The 18759-nt window shown below is 41.5% G+C and overlaps 1 protein-coding gene across 1 annotated transcript; it reads left to right on the top strand.

The window, feature by feature from the left end:
- Positions 1–431: 431 nt before the first annotated feature.
- adam17b (ADAM metallopeptidase domain 17b) lies at positions 432–16798 on the top strand. Its single transcript, XM_053336899.1, has 18 exons — positions 432–611; positions 1918–2050; positions 2145–2278; positions 3101–3189; positions 3291–3480; positions 4288–4418; positions 4514–4600; positions 5958–6068; positions 6958–7102; positions 7909–8000; positions 8960–9112; positions 10042–10241; positions 10826–10929; positions 11671–11805; positions 12686–12816; positions 13957–14124; positions 15078–15134; positions 16278–16798. The coding sequence occupies exons 1-18, from the start codon at positions 521–523 to the stop codon at positions 16662–16664; spliced, it is 2538 nt and encodes an 845-aa protein (XP_053192874.1). The 5' UTR covers positions 432–520; the 3' UTR covers positions 16665–16798.
- Positions 16799–18759: the final 1961 nt, after the last annotated feature.

The raw sequence follows: 18759 nt of genomic DNA, 5'->3' as shown, positions 1-18759 counted from the left end.
AGAAAATGTTATAAAAATAGAAAAAGACCAACAGTTTACATGATTAGTTTGCAAATAAAAACGTTTTAATTTTGAGATTACTTCTTTTTTTTTTGCTTGGATGATTTTTTAAATTTTCTCTCAGATTATCATTTTTGTTTGATGTTTTAAAAAGTTTTGCTTTATCATAATTTCTGACACAAATCTAATTCAATGACAGGAAGACAACAGGAGGGTTAAAAACGTTTCCTCTTATTTTGTAGGAATCCAGCTCTACTTCCGCTCCCCCGTCGCTGCTAACTTCACTCTTCAGCTGTTCGTCTTCCTGGTTTCACACTGGAGGCGTCTTTCTGCCACTTTCTAAAACAAAACAAAGACTTCAACTGGACGAGATTAACTCCGCTATAACTTCACATGTCTCTCTAAATTATCTAGTTTTACATCTAAACTTTTTTTAAAGTGTTAAAAGTCTGATGCGTTGAGAGGTTTAGCAGCGACCTTTTCTTCTTTTTCTTTCTTCCGTTCAGTTCATCCATCAAACATGAGACAGGAGCTGCTTTTATTTTCTGTTTTCATCGTTTTACTAGAAGCAGCTGTTCATCCGCCTGCAGACACACAACAACATGATTACAGTAAGTGTTTTTAACCTGGTTTTAATTCTTATTAAAGCCATAGATATGTCTAAATAAAGCAAATGTGAAAAGTATGTAGGAGGTATGGAAGCCATGTTCTACCAAAATAAAAGAGAGATGAAAAAATGTATGTAGGATGTATGGAAGGTATGGAAGCCATGTCCTGCCAAAATAAAAGAGAGGGAAAAAAATGTTAATATTATGATATAAGTAGGTAAAATATTTTATATTTAAAGTCAAAGTTAGTGGCTAAAGTAAAATATATATTAAACTTTGATTTCTTGTGTTAAGATTATGAGAGATACCTATCAGATACTCATATCAATGTATCTCAAAATTAAGTGTGATATTGCATCAAAAAGTATGACGTTTGAAAGACATAGAGACACTAAGTCAAGTTAATTTGATTTTACTCTTATTTAGTGCTTCAACTAATGATTATTTTCTTTATTGAATATCCTGATGACTATTTCCTTTATTAATCTGTATTCTTCTCCTCTTTTCCCGCTCCTCCACCTATCCCTCTTTACTTTTCTTTCTTTATTCTTTATTCTATTCTAATTGTTTGGTCTGTGAAATGTGAGGAAATTGTGCAAAATGATTGTCTTCAAAGTCAAAGTTGACGTCTTCAAAATTTCTCGTTTTCTTTGACTGAATGTCTAAAAACATAATCAGATTACTAGTAAGGGTGGGTGATGTTGGTTTACTGAACACTGCTCAAGGTTTAAAAATCATTATTGTTTATCACGTAATGACAGAAATGTGTTTTAGGTTGGTATGGGATCACAAACAACATAAAAACATTAAAGACTCACATAAAATTACATGAAAACACAAATAAGACTGAGGCTTTCCCTGCTGTTTAATCCCAGGAACATTGCAGATTTTAGAGGTTATTTATTGTAGCCTATATAGTTTTTGTTTACCATTTGTCAATATTGAATTTCCCCCTAGGGGCATCAATAAAGTTTACCCTTACCTTAAATAAACAAGAGCAGGTATTTGGACGTGTTTGAAATGGATATTTGCAGTAAAACAGTAAAAACCAAAGTGATTTCGCAGCCGAATAGCAAACAGTCGATGTTGTGTTGCAGCGTTGATAGAGCTGACATCACACTAGCTAGCATCATTACATTTTAATCATTCATGATCTAATATCGTCATATCTCACATCCCTAGATTACTGACATGATGACAAAGAAAAGCAAGAAATCGTCATGTTTTAGAAGCTAAAAGCGGCAAATATCAAATATCTGTCCATCAATCTCAATGAGACTCACAGAATGAATTAAAATCTCTTCTTCAGGCTCTCTCAGGTCGATGCTGGACGACTTCGACGTGCTGCCTCTCTCCAGCCTGCAGACTCACTCTGTCCACCGACGCGACGTCCAGACTCAAACTCACGTAGAGAAGCTGCTCACCTTCGACGCCCTGCAGAGGTTCAGACATCACACTTCGTACAGTTCAGTGTCTGTTTGACTCGTACAATTTCAAGTCTTAAAACCAGTATTCTTTCTTTTTTTTGGCTTGCAGACACTTCAGACTTTACTTGAGGACCAACGATGAGCTGTTCACGGAGGACTTCAGGGCCGTGATCGTAGACGAGGACGGCCAGGAGCAGACGTACCCGGTCAACAGACACAACTACTTCATCGGACACGTTATTGGTAAAACTGATTTTGTACATACTTCTCTGATAGATGGATGGATATTGTGTTGATAGTTTCACATCAACCTTGCAGTACATTAGCAATATTTTCCCTCTGACAGAAATATGTAATATCCGTATTTACCATAGACTGTATTAAAAAAAATGGACGTAACATCCGTGACGTCATCCATTGGTTTGTGGACTGCTGCTCGGAAGCCAATAGTTTCAAATCTAGGCAGCGTCATCTTGAAAATATCAGGTGCATGCTGGGAAAAATAAAAACACGGATTCTACTTATATGGGCATGAGGCGGGGTCATGGGCGGAGCGGGGAGGTTGCTATGGTTGCGAGGGCTGGATCTCAAGGACATTGGTCAATCAACCTGTCAATCAGGACGTAGCCACGCACTAATGCATACCCTGCTTTATCGTCACATATAAAATCAGGGAGGCCAAAATGTCCCAAATGAACATCATACTGCATTGAAGAAGGCTTTAAACTAGCGATTGAGACCATAAACACATTTTGAAAACGTTTACTGAGGTTAGAAATCAAGTGAGAAGTTGGTGAATTCTCCATTGACTTGTATAGAGACGGTCGCCCCCTGGTGGACTTTTGCTAGAATGCAGCTCTAAGTTACTTCCGCGTTGGCCTCATTTCAGAGGACCAGAACTCCCCGCCTGGTATTTATGCAGATGATTGATTCAGTGGGAACCAGTTGGCTCACAGCTGAGAGGAAATGATTGAGAGATGCACTAACATGTAGTTATTTGGGGGGGTTTTTTTGACAATAAGAGGAATATAGAAAAACAGCAGATTAATCCTTTAATTCTTTCAGGTGAGGAAAACTCTCGTGTTCACGCTCACATCGACGACAACGAGTTCTCTGCTCACATCCTGACAGACGAGACGGAGTACAACATCGAGGTAAAATACAAAACACTGATCATCAATCTGTAACGTTTGATTGAAACATTAAAAATAAAACCCTTACATGAGCCGCTGTACTCTCTCTTCTCTCTCTTCAGCCTCTGTGGAGGTTCACGCCGACGCCCCCCGATGGTCGTCTGCTGATCTACCGCTCGGAGGACATCAGGAACCTCAGCCGCCTGCACCAGCCGTCCGTCTGCGGCTACGTGAGCTCCGACCCCAACTCCATCCTACCTGATGACATCAGAGCGGCGTCAGCGATGATGTCGGAGGGCCGAGAGGGAGAAGGTCAGTCAGAACGTGACATCTGTCACGATAATTACTTTAGTTGGACAATATATTGTCTCAGAAATAATCACGATAAACGATATTATTGTCACTTAAAGTTCATACCACTGATATAATGATTATATAACAGTATATTAATGCAAAGATGGGTGGGATTGGAGGACGGGGGCTACACTTCTGTAAAAACCATAGTCTGTATAAAAGAAATGGACGTAACATCCGTGACGTCACCCATTGGTTTGTGGACTGCTGCTCGGAAGCCAATAGTTTCAAATCTAGGCAGCGCCATCTTGAAAATTTCAGGTGCATGCTGGGAAAAATAAAAACACTGATACGACTTATATGGGCATGAGGCGGGGCCATGGGCGGAGCGGGGAGGTTGCTATGGTTGCGAGGGCTGGATCTCGAGGACATTGGTCAATCAACCTGTCAATCAGGACGTAGCCACGCTCTAATGCATACCCTGCTTTATTGTCCGTCCAACAGTCTATACAACCAAAAGATGCTCAGTTTATCATTATGTATGACAGAAAAGCCTCACAAATGGTTAATTGGTTATCAAAATAGTTGCCAGTTTATTTTTTCTGTGCTTGAATAAAACCTCACAGAGCTTCTTTTCACTCAATCATTGAATCACATAATCTATAAAATGTCACAAAAATAGTTGAAATGAGTCCGACTGGTACAAAACTTCAAAGTTATTCAGTTCACAATGATATAAAACTGAAAGAAGACAATCTGAGACATTAGAGAAACTGGAACCAGGATGTGTTTTAACTTTTATAATAATGTATGTTACCTGATCAGAGCCTGTGATCAGAGAGAAACGTCAGCTACACGACCACAAGAAGAACACCTGTCCTCTGCTGCTGGTGGCCGACCATCGCTTCTTCGAACACATGGGCCGAAAGGAGGAGAGCACCACCCTCAACTACCTGGTGTCTGACTTCTCTGACTTTTAATCACCCACACCTCCAGATTTTAACCTCTCCACACAAAGCGACGTTAACCTTCCCGATTGTTGTGTTTCCAGATCGAGCTGATCGACCGCGTGGACGACATCTACAGAAACACTTCGTGGGACGATGAGTTCTCGGGTTACGGCGTCCAGATCCAGCAGGTGAGGAGCATGATGGGAAAAGAAGCATCAGTTTGCAGAGTTATATTAACATGAGTCGGATTATAGTTTCGATTTGTTGTAAAAGCTTCTGTGCTGCAGAGTGAGAAGTATCTAGCAGGTGACCCCGGTTCAAATCCTGTGCCGAGCGGTCCTATCCTGCATGTCATTCCCCCTTCTCTGCCTCTAGTTTCCTGTCTCTCTCTACTTGTCTGCCCATTAAAGGCAAAAAGCCCCAAAAAACATCTTAAAAAAAAAACAAAAAAAAAGTATCTATCATTAATATTTGAGCATTTTCTGGAGGTGGCCCAGGAAAAAAAATCACATTGCTTTTGTGACAGACCTTTCTTTGGATAATGTGAGCTGTACATATTTAATGCTGTCCTTTATAAATGCTTTAGAAACAAAGAAACAAAAAAGATGAATTACCTTGTTAGGGATTTCATTTATTCTATTCTAGTTTTAAGGGTTTTACAGAATTCTGCATGAACCAAACTGAGAGATGCAGCAAACATTTTTCAGCTTCATAATTTAATATTTCTGATTTGTTTTGAGGAAATCTGAATCGAGAGCTTTAAAGGTTCCCCTGTGAAGTTTTCTTTTAACCTTCCTGTCGTCCTCCCGGGTCAAATTGACCCGTCTGCTTTGACTGTTCCTTCTTTCCTTCCTTCCTTCCTTCCTTCCTTCCTTCCTTCCATCTGTCCTTCCTCTCTCCTTCTCTCTTTCTTTCCTTCTTCTCTCTTTCCTCCCTTCCTTCTTTCCTTCCTCCATCCCCCTTTCTTCTTTCCTTCTTTCCTCTCTCCCTCCTACCTTCCTTCCTTCCTTCCTTCTTTCCTCTGTCCTTCCATCCTCCCTTCCTTCTTTCCTTTCCTTTCCTTTCCTTTCCTTTCCTCCCTTCCTTCCTACCTTCCTACCTTCCTTTCTCCATCCCCCTTTCTTCCTTATGCCATTCCTTCCTCTCTCTCTCCTTCCTTCCTTCCTCCCTGCCTTTTTTCCTTTACTCCCTCCTTCCTAAAGTTGATTAAATATTTTAAATCCTGCATTATTTAGATTCATGTTTAGTATTTTACAGTTTTCTTCTCGGTACATTACAGCCGGTTCAGTAGAATAATGTGAAACCACTTGCAGGACTGTATCTCACATTACCTGAGTGCAAAACATAAAACTCTTCTCTGTAGTGCTACTAGAGGTCAGATACTCCACAGGGAACCTTAAAGTGATGAGTTTAAATGATGTAACACTGTCTTATGATTATATAAATGTCCTTTAATCAGTCAGAACTGTTTCCTGTATGAATAAAGTGTTTATTAAACAGGCGGTGGAGTAAATGTAAACTGTGCTGCTGTGTTTGTGCTCTCAGATCATCATCGAGAAAGCTCCGACCCACGTCGATCCAGGAAAAAGTCATTTTAACATGAAAGGAAGTCCAGCGGAGAACAGAGACGTTTGGGATGTGAAGAAACTGCTGGAGGTAAAAAACACCTGTTCAAATGTTTGCTGCTACTGGAAGTTAAATAAGCTTTAAAAAAAACTAAACATAAAAGCATTTTCTACGTTAATTTTTAAGTAAAACTTTCCCATTTTAAGGAAGGAAAGATGGAGGGAAGCAAGGAAGGAGGAAAGAAAGGAAGGAAAGATGGAGGAAAGGGAGGAAGAAAGGAAGGAAAGATGGATGGAAGAAAGGAAGGAAGGAAAGATGGATGGAAGGAAAGATGGAGGGAAGGAAGGAAAGATGGAGGAAAGGAAGGAAGGAAGGAAAGATGGAGGAAAGGGAGGAAGGAAGGAACGAACGAAGGAAAGATGGGAGGAAGGAGGGAAGGAAGTAAAAGAAGACATGAAGGAAGGAAGGGGAAGGAAAGAAAAGAAGACAGGGAGGAAGGAGGGAAGGAAGAAAAGGAAGACAGGAAGGAAGGGAGGAAGGAGGGAAGGAAGGAAAAGAAGACAGGAAGGAAGGAAAGATAGAAGAAAGGAAAGAGGGAAGGAAAGATGGAGGAAAGGAAGGAAAAGAAGACAGGAAGGAAGGAAAGATAGATAGAAGAAAGGAAAGAGGGAAGGAAAGATGGAGGAAAGGAAGGAAGGAAAAGAAGACAGGAAGGAAGGAAAGATAGATAGAAGAAAGGAAAGAGGGAAGGAAAGATGGAGGAAAGGAAGGAAGGAAAAGAAGACAGGGAGGAAGGAAAGATAGATGAGGAAAGGAAGGACGGAAGGAAGGAAGGAAGGAAGGAAAGGAAAGGAAAGAAAAGGAGTGCTTTACCACAAACATAGTGTGTGATGTTTTAAAAAAGGTGACATCATCACCACGCTTCCTCTTATATCTTTGAATCCTGACTGTTGGATTTCTTGCTTCGTGTCTCTTGCAGCAGTTCAGCGTTGACATCGCGTCCAACGCCTCCACCGTGTGTCTGGCTCATCTCTTCACCTACCAGGACTTTGATGAAGGGACTCTGGGTCTGGCCTACGTCGCTCCGTCCAAACCCGACATCCCCGGAGGGCTCTGCTCCAAAGGTGAGTCCTGGAGAGCATTTTGAAAACAATCACCCTGGTTAGATTAGATTAGGAAGGAAAGGTGGAGGAAAGGGAGGAAGAAAGGAAGGAAGGAAGGAAAGAAAAGAAGACAGGAAGGAAGCAATGATAGATGGAAGAAAGGAAAAGAAGACAGGAAGGAAGGAAGGACAGATGGAGGAAAGGAAAGGAAGGAAGGAAGGAAAAGAAGACAGGAAGGACAGATGGAGGAAAGGAAGGAAAGATGGAGGAAAGGGAGGAAGGACAGATGGAAGAAAGGAAAGGAAGGAAGGAAAAGAAGACAGGAAGGAGGGAAGGAAGGAAGGACAGATGGATGGAAGGAAGGAAGGAAAAGAAGACAGGAATGAAGGAAAGATAGATGAAGGAAAGGAAGGAAAGTAGGAAGGAAAAGAAGACAGGAAGGAGGGAAAGATAGATGGAAGAAAGGGAGGAGTAAAGAAAGAAAGGAAGGAAGGAAGGAAGAAGGGAAGGAGAGGAAGGAAGGAAGGAAGGAAGAAGACAAGAAGGAAGGAAGGAAGGAAAAGAAGACAAGAAAGAAGGAAGGAAGGAAGGAAAAGAAGACAGGAAGGAAGGAAGGAAGGAAGGAAGAGAAGTAAATATGGGTTAAAATGGGTCAAGGTAAAAAGATACAAAGATAAAAAAGATAAAGAAAAATGTTCTGAGTGGAGGATGTGTGTCGGGTTTTATTACTTTCTTATCGTAGATGGATTTGAAGAGATGACTCCTATAAGTTTCATTGTAGTTTTAATCAAAGTGTTTGTTATTAAAGTGTTTGTTTGTTCCTTCAGGGTGTCCGTCATCTTCTAACGAACAAGGAATGATCTACCTCAACACGGGTCTGACCAGCACTAAGAACTACGGGAAGACCATCCTCACTAAGGTGTGCTCCTTTCCTTCCTTCCTCCCTTCCTCCCTTCCGTCCTTCCTTCCTCACTAAGGTGTGCTCCTTTCCTTCCTTCCTCCCTTCCGTCCTTCCTTCCTCACTAAGGTGTGCTCCTTTCCTTCCTTCCTCCCTTCCGTCCTTCCTTCCTCACTAAGGTGTGCTCCTTTCCTTCCTTCCTCCCTTCCGTCCTTCCATCCTCACTAAGGTGTGAAGGCTTTTATTTGGATAAAGAAACTCAGCAGCTCATTAAGAGTTTATAACAAAAAGGAGACTCTTCCTTCCTTCCTTCCTTCCTTCCTTCCTTCCTTCCTTCCTTCTATCTGTCCTTCCTTCCTTCCTTCCTTCCTTCCTTCCCTCTTTCTTTCCTTCCTTCTGTCTGTCCTTCCTTCCTCCCTCCCTCCTTTCCTCTCTCCCTCCTTCTCTTTCTTTCCTCCCCCTACCTTCCTTCCATCCTTCTTTCCTCCCTCCTTCCCGTCCTTCTTTCTCCTTCCTTTCCTTCCTTCCTTCCTTCCTCCCTCCTTTCCTTCCTTCTTCCTTCCTCCATCCTTCCTCCTTCCTTATTTCTCCTTCCTTTCCTTCCTTCCTTCTTTCCCTCTTTCATCCCTCCCTCCTTTCCATCCTTATTCCTTCCTCCCATCCTTCCTTCCTTCCTTACTTCCTTCCTTCCTTACTTCCTTCCTTCCTCCTTCCTTTCCTCCCTTCCTTTCCTTCCCTCCTTCCCTCCCTTCCTTCCTTGACTTGAGGACAGCAGGAGAGTTAACGGCACTTTCCCGTCTATATTATGTTGTGTTCTTCGGAGGATCTGTGTTTAAATGTTAAAATCAGAACAATTGAACAATATAAAGCATCAACAATAAAAACCTAAGATGATATTTGAATCAAAACAACACCTGAATTCATCCTCAGTGAAAGAAAAACTGTATAAAATTGTGAATATTTGGTCGCTGTCTCCACAGGAAGCCGACCTGGTGACGACTCACGAGCTCGGCCATAACTTCGGGGCAGAACACGACCCCGACAACATCCCGTACTGCGCTCCACGAGAGGACCAAGGAGGCAAATACGTCATGTACCCCATCGCTGTGAGCGGAGACCACGTCAATAACAAGGTGCTGCCTCCTGATTTCTGCTCATGTGTCGAGTTTTTACTGTTTATTAGCCAAGTATGCAGCATATGAAGATTATATGTCTTAGGGTTTGCTTCCAAAAACACAACAGAGAAGAATAAAAAGACCCAAAGGTAATAATAGATAATGAAATAAGGAAAATAATAACACATTTACACCATGATATAGACCAAGATATTAAATGTAAGGGGACAAAAGGAATATAAAGCAATGCTAAAAAAAGAACTAAAAAGAAAGAGGAAGCAATTAAAAACAATGTAATATAAAATGTAGATTAACTATAGCAATACTTTAAAATAGTACAAATAGTAAAAGTAGTTAAAAAATAGTAAATACAAGATATAAAATCAAGTAAAATATAATATTTTAGAAGAAGTTCAGTAGTGTTTTAGTGTGAAAGTGACGGATAGAAAAGCTAGTTAAAGAGATTGATGATAAAATAAGCAAAATAATAATAAAACTTAACAATATAAAATTAATTTACACCATGCTGTGGACCAAGAAATGACGCATATTAAATATATAAGAGCAAAAATTAAACATGATATTAGCAGTAAAAATTAATTTCAAGGCTGAATTTAATGTAAAGTCCAGTTTGAAGATAATAATAATAATAATTTAAAAAAAAAATAATAATAATAATAATAATAAAATTATAATAATATAATAATAATAATAATAATAATAATAATTAAAAATAATTAAAAATAATAATAATAATAATAATAATAATAATAATAGAAATAAAATAATAATAATAATAATAAAAAAATAAATAAAATAATAATAATAATAAAATAATAATAATAAAAATAAAATATTAATAATAATAAAATAATAATAATAAAATAATAATAATAATAATAATAATATAATAATAATAATACTAAATGTTCGCTGTGTGTCTGCAGGTCTTCTCTAACTGCAGTAAGCGCTCCATCGTGAAGCGTCTGCGGTCGAAGGCGGCGTCGTGCTTCAAGGAGAGGAACACCAACGTGTGCGGGAACTCTCGGGTGGAGCAAGGAGAGGAGTGCGACCCGGGTCTGCTGCACATGCACTCCGACCCCTGCTGCACCGACACCTGCAAGCTCAAACTCAGAGCTCAGTGCAGGTCAGAAGAGACCACGCACCTAACTGCTGCAGCCATGCTTCCTTCCTTCCTTCCTTCTCTCCTCCTTTCCATCTGTCCTTCTTTCCTTTTTTCCTTCCTTCCTTCCATCCATCCTTCCTTCCTTCCTTCCTTCCTTCCTTCCTTCCTCCTTTCCATCCATCCTTCTTTCCTCCTTCCATCTGCCCTTCCTTCCTTCCTTCCTTCCTTCCTTCCTTCCTTCCATCTGTCCTTTCCTTCCTTCCTTCCTTTTTTCTCTCTTTTCTTCCTTCCTTCTTTCCTTCATTCCATCCTTCCTTCCTTCCATCCATCCATCCATCCTTCATTCCTTCCTTCCTTCCATCCATCCATCCATCCATCCATCCTTCCTTCTTTCCTTCCTTCCTCCATTCCATCTGTCCTTTTTTCCTTTCTTCCTGTCTTCCCTCTTTTCTTCCTTCCTTCCTTCCTTCCTTCCTTCCTTCCTTTCTTCATCCCTTCCTTCCTTCTTTCCTTCCTTCCTTCCATCCTAATGTTTATTTCACTCTGTGACACTTTAAAGATTTAAATCTCTTAACGACATGATTTCTCTCTTCCTCTCCGCTCAGTGACAGAAACAGCGCGTGCTGTAAAAACTGCCAGTTCGAGGCCGTAGGTGAAGTCTGCCAGGAGCCGATCAACGCCACCTGTAAAGGACACTCCTACTGCACAGGTCAGCTCACTGGGGTCAAAGGTCACAGCTCATACGTTTGATTATTTCATTAGCTGGATAACTCTTTAAGTTCAGTATAATTTCCTCTGAAGTTTGAAAAAAATAATGAAATCTGGTAGAAATTACACAGAAAGTACTGAAGATAAATTATTAGAATAAAACTACAAAAATAGAAGGTTTTACATGTTTAGAGAATAAAGTTTTTAATGATGAATTAATAATGAATAAAAACTGCTAAAAGTAGTTTCACATTACATGTTCATTCAGGAAACTTTCCACTTCCTTCTTTCCTCCTTTCCCTCCTTTCCTTCCTTCTTTCTTCCCTCCTTCCTTCTTTCCTCCTTCCTTCCTCCCTCCTTTCCTTCCTTCTTCCTTCCCTCCTTCCTTCTTTCCTCCCTTCTTCCCTCCTTTCCTTCTTCCCTCCTTCCTTCTATCCTCCTTCCCTCCTTCCTTCTTTCCTCCTTCCTTTCCTTCTTTCTTCCTTCCCTCCTTCCTTTCCTTCCTTCCTCCTTCCTCCCTCCTTTCCTTCCTTCTTCCCTCCTTCCTTCTTTCCTCCTTTCATTCCTTCTTCCTTCCCTCCTTCCTTCTTTCCTCCCTCCTGTCCTTCCCTCCTTCCTTCCTCCTTCCTCCCTCCTTTCCTTCTTCCTCCTTCCTTCTTTCTCAGAAATGATTAAAGACCCTTAAATAAAGCGTCACCACCAGATTTGAGGACGGGGTCTTTGTGTGTTTTGTGTTTGACAGGCGTCAGCAGTGAGTGCCCGTCTCCGGAGAACGCCCGAGATAAGACGGTGTGCTTGGACAGCGGAGAGTGTCTGAACGGAGAGTGTATTCCTTTCTGTCAGGCCGTCCTCAAGCTGCAGCCGTGTGCCTGCAACGGTACGACGCTCAGATGCCCCGACTCCCTGAACGCACCTCAACTTTATAAATGCAGTGTTTTTATCATCTTTGCTTCATTGTGGATGTTTTACTGGTCACAGTTTGTATCAGCTGCTCTTTTCTTTCCTCCTTTCTTCCTTCTTTCCTTCCTTCCTTCCTTCTGCCCTTCCTTCCTTCCTTTTTTTCTTTCTCCCTTCCTTCTTCCTTCTTTTCTTTCTCCCTTCCTTCCTTCCTTGTTTTCTTTCTTCCTTCCGTCCTTCCTTCCGTCCTTCCTTCCTTCCTTCCCTCTTTTCTTTCCTCCTTCCTTTTGTCCTTCCTTCCTTCCCTATTTTCTTTCCTCCTTCCTTCTGTCATTCCTTCCTTCCTTCCTCCCTTCCTTCCTTCTTTTCTTTCTTTCTTCCTTCCTTCATTCCTTCTTTCCTTCCTTTCCTCCTTCCTTCCTTCCTTCCTTCCTTCTTTTCTTTCTTTCTTCCTTCCTTCCTTCTTATCTTTCTTCCTTCCTTCCTTCCTTCCTTCCTTCCTTCCTTCCTTTCTCTCTTCCTTCCTTCCTTCCTTCCTTCCTTCTTTACTTTCTTTCTTCCTTCCTTCATTCCTTCTTTTCCTCCTTCCTTTCCTCGTTCTTTCTGCCCTTCCTCCTTTCCTTCCTTCCTTCCTTCTTTTCTTTCTTCCTTCCTTGTTTTCTTTCTTCCTTCCTTCCTTCCCTCTTTTCTTCCCTCCTTCCTTCTTTTCTTCCTTCCTTCCTTCCTTCTTTTCTACTCCCAAACGCAGCTCAACAGCTTTATAAATTCAGTCTTTTTATCATCTTTGCTTCATGGTGGATGTTTAACTCTGCTCACAGTTTGTATCAGCTCCAGTAAATCCTCTTTCTTCTTCTCTACAGACACAAACTCGTCCTGTAAAGTTTGCTGTCGGAACAGCAACGGCGTCTGCGCTCCCTACCAGGACAACACGGGTCACTTCCTGTTCCTGCGTAAAGGCAAACCGTGCACTGTGGGCTTCTGTGACGGAGCAGTAAGATCATTTATTAATACTTTGCCTCCTAAATATCTCTGACCTCTCCTTGTACGAGTCTGATCCAACAAACTCTCTTTATGTCACAATCTCTGGTTTCAGTCTGAACGTCACCTCTTCATGAGGAGATTAACATTCCTGAGTTTGTGGGCGAGTTTCATTCACAAAAAAATGTTCCCTAAGAGGAATTTGAAGCTACTGCTGTCAGAAATCACGTAGTCTGTATTTGTGTTAGAGGAGCTGAAACAAAATCATTATGAGTCGGAAGGAAGGAAGGAAGAAAGGAAGGGAGGAAGGAAGGAAGGAAAGGAGGGAGGAATAAAGGAAGGGAGGAAGAAGGAAGGAAAGGAGAGAGGAAGAAAGGAAGGAAGGTAGGAGGAAGGGAAGAAGGAAGGAAAGGTGGAAGGAAGAAAGGAAGGGAGGAAGAAGGAAGGAAAGGAGGGAGGGAGGGAGGGAGGAAGAAGGAAGGAAAGGAGGAAGGAAGAAAGGAAGGGAAGAAGGGAAGGAGGAAGGAAGAAAGGAAGCGAAGAAGGAGGAAGGAAGGAAGGGAGGACGGAGGAAAGAAGGAAGGAAAGGAAGGGAAGAAGGAAGGAAAGGTGGAAGGAAGAAAGGAAGGGAGGAAGAAGGAAGGAAAGGAGGGAGAAAGGAAAGGAAGGAAGGGAGGACGGAGGAAAGAAGGAAGGAAAGGAGGAAGGAAGGAAGGAAGGGAGGATGGAGGAAAGAAGGAAGGAAAGAAAGGAAGGGAGGAAGAAGGAAGGAAAGGAGGGAGGGAGGAAGGAAGGGAGGGAGGGAGGGAGGAAGGAAGGGAGGGAGGAAGAAGGGAGGAAGGGAGGAAGAAGGAAGGAAAGGAGGAAGGAAGGAAGGGAGGACGGTGGAAAGAAGGAAGGAAGGAAGGAAGGAAGGAAGGAAGGAACAGTCAAAACAGACGGGGTCAGTGGGGCGAGTGGGAACAAACAAAAAAGCTACTGAAGCTGTAAATAAAAGCATTTCTGCACATGCTCAGTAGCGTCTGGCGTTTGTTTGTAAGTGTAACTGTTTCCGTGCTGTCGGCTCTGATCTCCGCTGTGATCTTCTCCGCTGTGATCTCCTCCACTGTGATCTCCTCCGCTCTGATCTCCTCCGCTCTGATCTTCTCCGCAGGGTAAATGCATGAAGCAGGTTCAGGACGTGGTCGAGCGTTTGTGGGATTTCATCGACAAGCTTGACATCAACACGTTCGGGAAGTTCCTGGCTGATAACATCGTGGGCTCGGTGGTGGCGTTCTCGCTGCTGTTCTGGGTTCCTTTCGGCATCCTGGTTCACTGCGTGGTGAGTCTCAGGCTTTTATAATGCTCTGAATCAGGAGACGGTCAAACATATTAAACTATGAATGATTGACTTATTATAACTTTACTGTAATAAAACGTCTAGTTACTGTGAAAAATTAGCAATTTCAACATTATGTCTCGCAGTTTGTTCCAGATTATTTTGCACAGAAGCTGCCTTCCTTCCTTCCTTCCTTCCTTCCATCTGTCCGTTCCTTCCTTCCTTCCTTCCGTCTGTCCCTTCCTTCCTTCCTTCCTTCCTTCCTTCCATCTGTCCCTTCCGTCCTTCCTTTCTTCCATCTGTCCCTTCCGTCCTTCCTTCATTCCTTCCTTTCTTCCATCTGTCCCTTCCTTCCTTCCTTCCTTCCTTCCTTCCTTCCTTCCTCCTTTCCATCTGTCCCTTCTGTCCTTCCTTCCTTTCATCCATCGGTCCCTTCCTTCCTTCCTTCCTTCCATCTGTCCTTTTTTCCTTCCTTCCTTCCTTCCTTCCTTCCTTCTGTCCCTTCCTTCCTTCCTTCCATCTGTCCATTCCTTCCTTCCTTCCTTCCTTCCTTCCTTCCTTCCATCTTTTTAATGATTATTTTGCACAGTAGCTGCTGATTTTGCACAATTTTATATAAAAATATATAAATGTTTTAAATAAATGAGCACAATGTGTATTAATATATATATTAATCATATAGCTATTGTGTTATTTTTTTATGCATCAGTGTGGGTGGAAAACTCTCTGAAGCAGCAGAAAAATCAGAAAAAAAGCTGATTTATTCTACAAAATAACCTGTTTGCCCCAAAAACATGAACTCATTTTAAACAACTAAACATCCAGATCACACCTGAACATCTATACTCACATTATTTATTAGTTTTTATTATGTTCAGTAATTCAGAGTCCAGTAAATGTGAACTAAATGTGTCTCAGTTGAAGTTTTTTCTCACTTTTCTTTTGTTTACTTTCAGGACAAGAAGCTGGATAAACAGTACGAACAGACCACCAAGTCTCTCTTCTTCCCCAGCGTAAGTTTATATATGAATATAATAAATATGTTCCTCACGTCACATTCATAAGCAGCAGATCTGTTGGGTTTTTATCAGATTTTAGGCTGTTAAATATAAATAATCAGACGTTAGTTTCACTTCATTTCTGTGGAAATCAGCTCGAACAGAGAACATTTAAGAGAGAAAAATCCATCACAGTCGACGTAGTTTAGTTTCAGAGGTCAGAGTTACGCGTTGTTGTCATGTTGTTGGTTTGCAGCTGTGAGCGAGAAACGTTTCTGAGAGCATGCTGCAGAAATGTGAGTCAGTTGCTTTTCCACCGGTAAGGAGCCACACTTACGTCACTGTATAACATAGCCAGCGCGCGCCTTTGAAGCACTTCCATGATTCACCAGTGAGAGGCAGCAACATGGCGCAAGACATCTAGCCTGCTGGAAACGAAGAAGAAGAAGAAGAAAAGAAGAAGACGACAGCTCTGGCAAAAAAAAAGATAAAAATATTACTTTTAATCAACAAATCTTTAACCCTCTGTAAATGCCCCGCTAGCCGGCTAATAAACATTAGCCCCGCTAGCCGGCTAATAAACGTTAGCCCCGCCCCCAGCCCGCTGACGTAATCGGTTCTTGCTTTAAACCAGCAAAGAGTTGGTGCTTGCTCTGGCTCCCGTTCTGAGGCTCGGGGCTGGAGCTTTGGTGGTGGAAAAGCAAAGAACCAGTGCTTAGTCAGGCTCTGGCTCCGAACCAGCTCCAGCTCCAGTTTGGTGGAAAAGGGGTTAATGTTTCTATCATACAGAGTTCCTTCACAACCTTCATGTATGTTGGACTTCTGCATGATAGGTTGTTGTTTATTTTCCAGATTGTTCTTGAATGCACCACCAAGCACAAGTTTAAAGAGATAAAATCAGAGCTGAGAAATGTGATTTTATCGTTAAGTTGACTCACAGAACATTCTTGTTCCAGTTTCTTCAGTGGGAAGATTCACTGCCTCTCTTTGTCTTTATTATTAATATACATATATAAATATAAATAATAAAAATAGTAAGAAGTACAGAGGATAAAATAATCAAAACAGGACAAAACCAAACTAAGCGGAGAAGGAAAAACAATAAAAGAAAGAAAAATGTCGGTCTGCTCCTTTTTAACTGTGCTGTTTTTTTCCCAGAATGCCGAGCTCCTGAGCAGCCTGGAGTCTGCATCCGTTCGTATCTTCAAACCTCCGAACTTCTCCACCACCTCCGCCGCTCTCCGCTTCCAGCCGTCCAGCCCCCAACAGACCAGCACGCCTCCCGTCTCCGTCTCCGAGCCCTTCCCCACTAACGGCCGCGCCCCCCTGGACAGCCCCCGCATGGCCACCATCGAAGAAGACCCCAGCTTGGACTCGCACCTGGACGAGGAGGCGCTGGAGGAGGCGTTCAGCCGGCCGGGCGGCTTGGCTCCGCGCTCCTTCGAGGACCTGACGGAGAACAGCGTGACGGGTCGCAGTGAGAAGGCGCAGCTGTTCAGACTGCAGCGGCAGCATCAGATCGACACCAAGGAGACGCAGTGCTGAGGGGGGGCGAAGCAAGACCCAACTGAAGGTCTCAGATAAGTTTAGATCCTCGAGCTCGTGAGGAGAACTGAGAGGAGGTTTTTATTTTACAGTTTTTTAACCTCTTCCACTCCGTCCATCTTTTTTTTTTTTATTTGGAGCAAAAACTAAAAAGATCCAAATTAAAATGTTTGTAGCTCCTGAAGCTCAACGACGATCTGCTTAAATCAGGATTTTACAGAAAGGAAACTTCCAGCACTTTTCATTCCCAATCCACTCCAAAAGCCCAAAGCCACCCTCCTCCCAGCCCCCAAACCCACCCCACTCAAGCCCATCCACCTCCACACACACATGCACACAGACATAAATATTCATATTCATCATATTATTGAAGTTTATGTTCTTCAGTTGTTTGATAAATTGCTTAAAGCAGCTCAATCAGTCATTACACAGACTTCCAGATAACTTGATGTGTTCAAGTGTGTTTAAGTGACATCTGAACTCGACAGGCGAACATTTGGAGACACAAGGATTTTCTTTCTCCTGATGTGATTGTAAGACTCATTGAATGTCGAACACTGGCGTCTCAGTGGAGTTATAACCAGATTTAACGAGCAACGCGCTGTCGCATTGTTTCTGCAGCAAAACATCCCATCACATGTTCAACAGAAACTATTTAAACCAGTTTTAAGGGTCACGATTCACTCATTTTTTAAAAAGAAGGCAACGTTGTAAAGGGGATAATTCCTCCGTCAACCATTGCAACGGTGATATAATAAGAAAATGTTGCTCCAGCTGCAGATCTGTTAAATATAAATCATCTGTTGGTTTTTAGTTTCACTTTTTCTTCAATTTCAGTGAAAATGAGCAGAGAGAATCCATCACAGCTACTTTAGTTTAGTTTTCGGGATCACAGTTACAGTTTTTTTCCTCATCAGTCTCTGTTGGTTTACATAAAACTCATTATTCTGAATGTCAGATGAATAATGTGGATTTACACATTTATAGAAACTCTGTGCTCAGTTTAGTAGTTTTTTGGTTGTTTCTTTCTTTTTTTACAACTTTCATTTTGGAAGTGTGTCGACAGCTGATCAGTTTTCAGATGTCAGACTGTCTTTGAATGCACCTGAAGTGTGTCGACAGCTGATCAGTTTTCAGATGTCAGACTGTCTTTGAATGCACCTGAAGTGTGTCGACAGCTGATCAGTTTTCAGATGTCGGACTGTCTTTGAATGCACCAAAAGTAAAGTTTAACCCTCCTGTTGTCTTCCCATTGACCATGCAACTGTTAATTTATATTTTATGCTTTATAATCACCCAATTCTGTGTTAGACCTTCTTAGCTAACTTCATTCCAACTTATTACCACAAGTTTTACACATATTTTTGGAGAAATTATGGTCAGTATGCTTCATTTAAATTCAACTGTATATCATTTCTGTCGTCCTCACGGGTCAAATTGACTGGAGGACAACAGGAGGGTTCAGATCCGTCCCTGCTCGGAGATTTTTTCTGTTCTGAAGTTCAGATCAGGAAACATTTATTTTATTTTATTATTAACAGAAAACATAAAAAAACAACAAAGAAAGAAAAAGGAAAGGAGTCTCCCGTGTGGTCGAACCGTCCGTCCTCAGCTTCAGATCACACGTGGAGCTCAGCATTAAATCAAACTGTTTCTATCAGGTATTAAACTTTGCCGTTAAATACTTGATCAAATACTCAGGCTTAAATATGCTACAGCTGCAACTAACTAATTATTGTCATTATTGATTTAATGTGTCTGCTCTCAAATCAAATATATTCAGTTTACTGCCACAGAGGAATAAATAAACCATAAGATATTCACATTTTAAAAGCTGGAATCTGAATATTTGGTGGTTTGTTTGTTTTTCTCTTTAAAAAGATGAATTATCAAAATAGTTGGCGATTAATTTACTAGTTGGCAACGTTACAGCTTTAAAATCTACAGAAAGCAGAAGTTGTTCACACGGAGCAGCGAGAGAAAGAAGATTTTAGGGTTTTAATCATAATTTGTGCACAGAAGATAAACTATAATAGGGCGAGTAGGTCTAACTGAAAGAAAAGTTTTTGTGGATTTAAAAAAAAAAAAAAAATCA

Source organism: Scomber japonicus, chromosome 17 (assembly GCF_027409825.1).
Source record: "Scomber japonicus isolate fScoJap1 chromosome 17, fScoJap1.pri, whole genome shotgun sequence".
Classification (NCBI taxonomy): Eukaryota; Metazoa; Chordata; class Actinopteri; order Scombriformes; family Scombridae; genus Scomber; species Scomber japonicus.
Note: the sequence above shows the minus strand (reverse complement) of the source record. Positions and strands in the feature narration are given on the sequence as shown.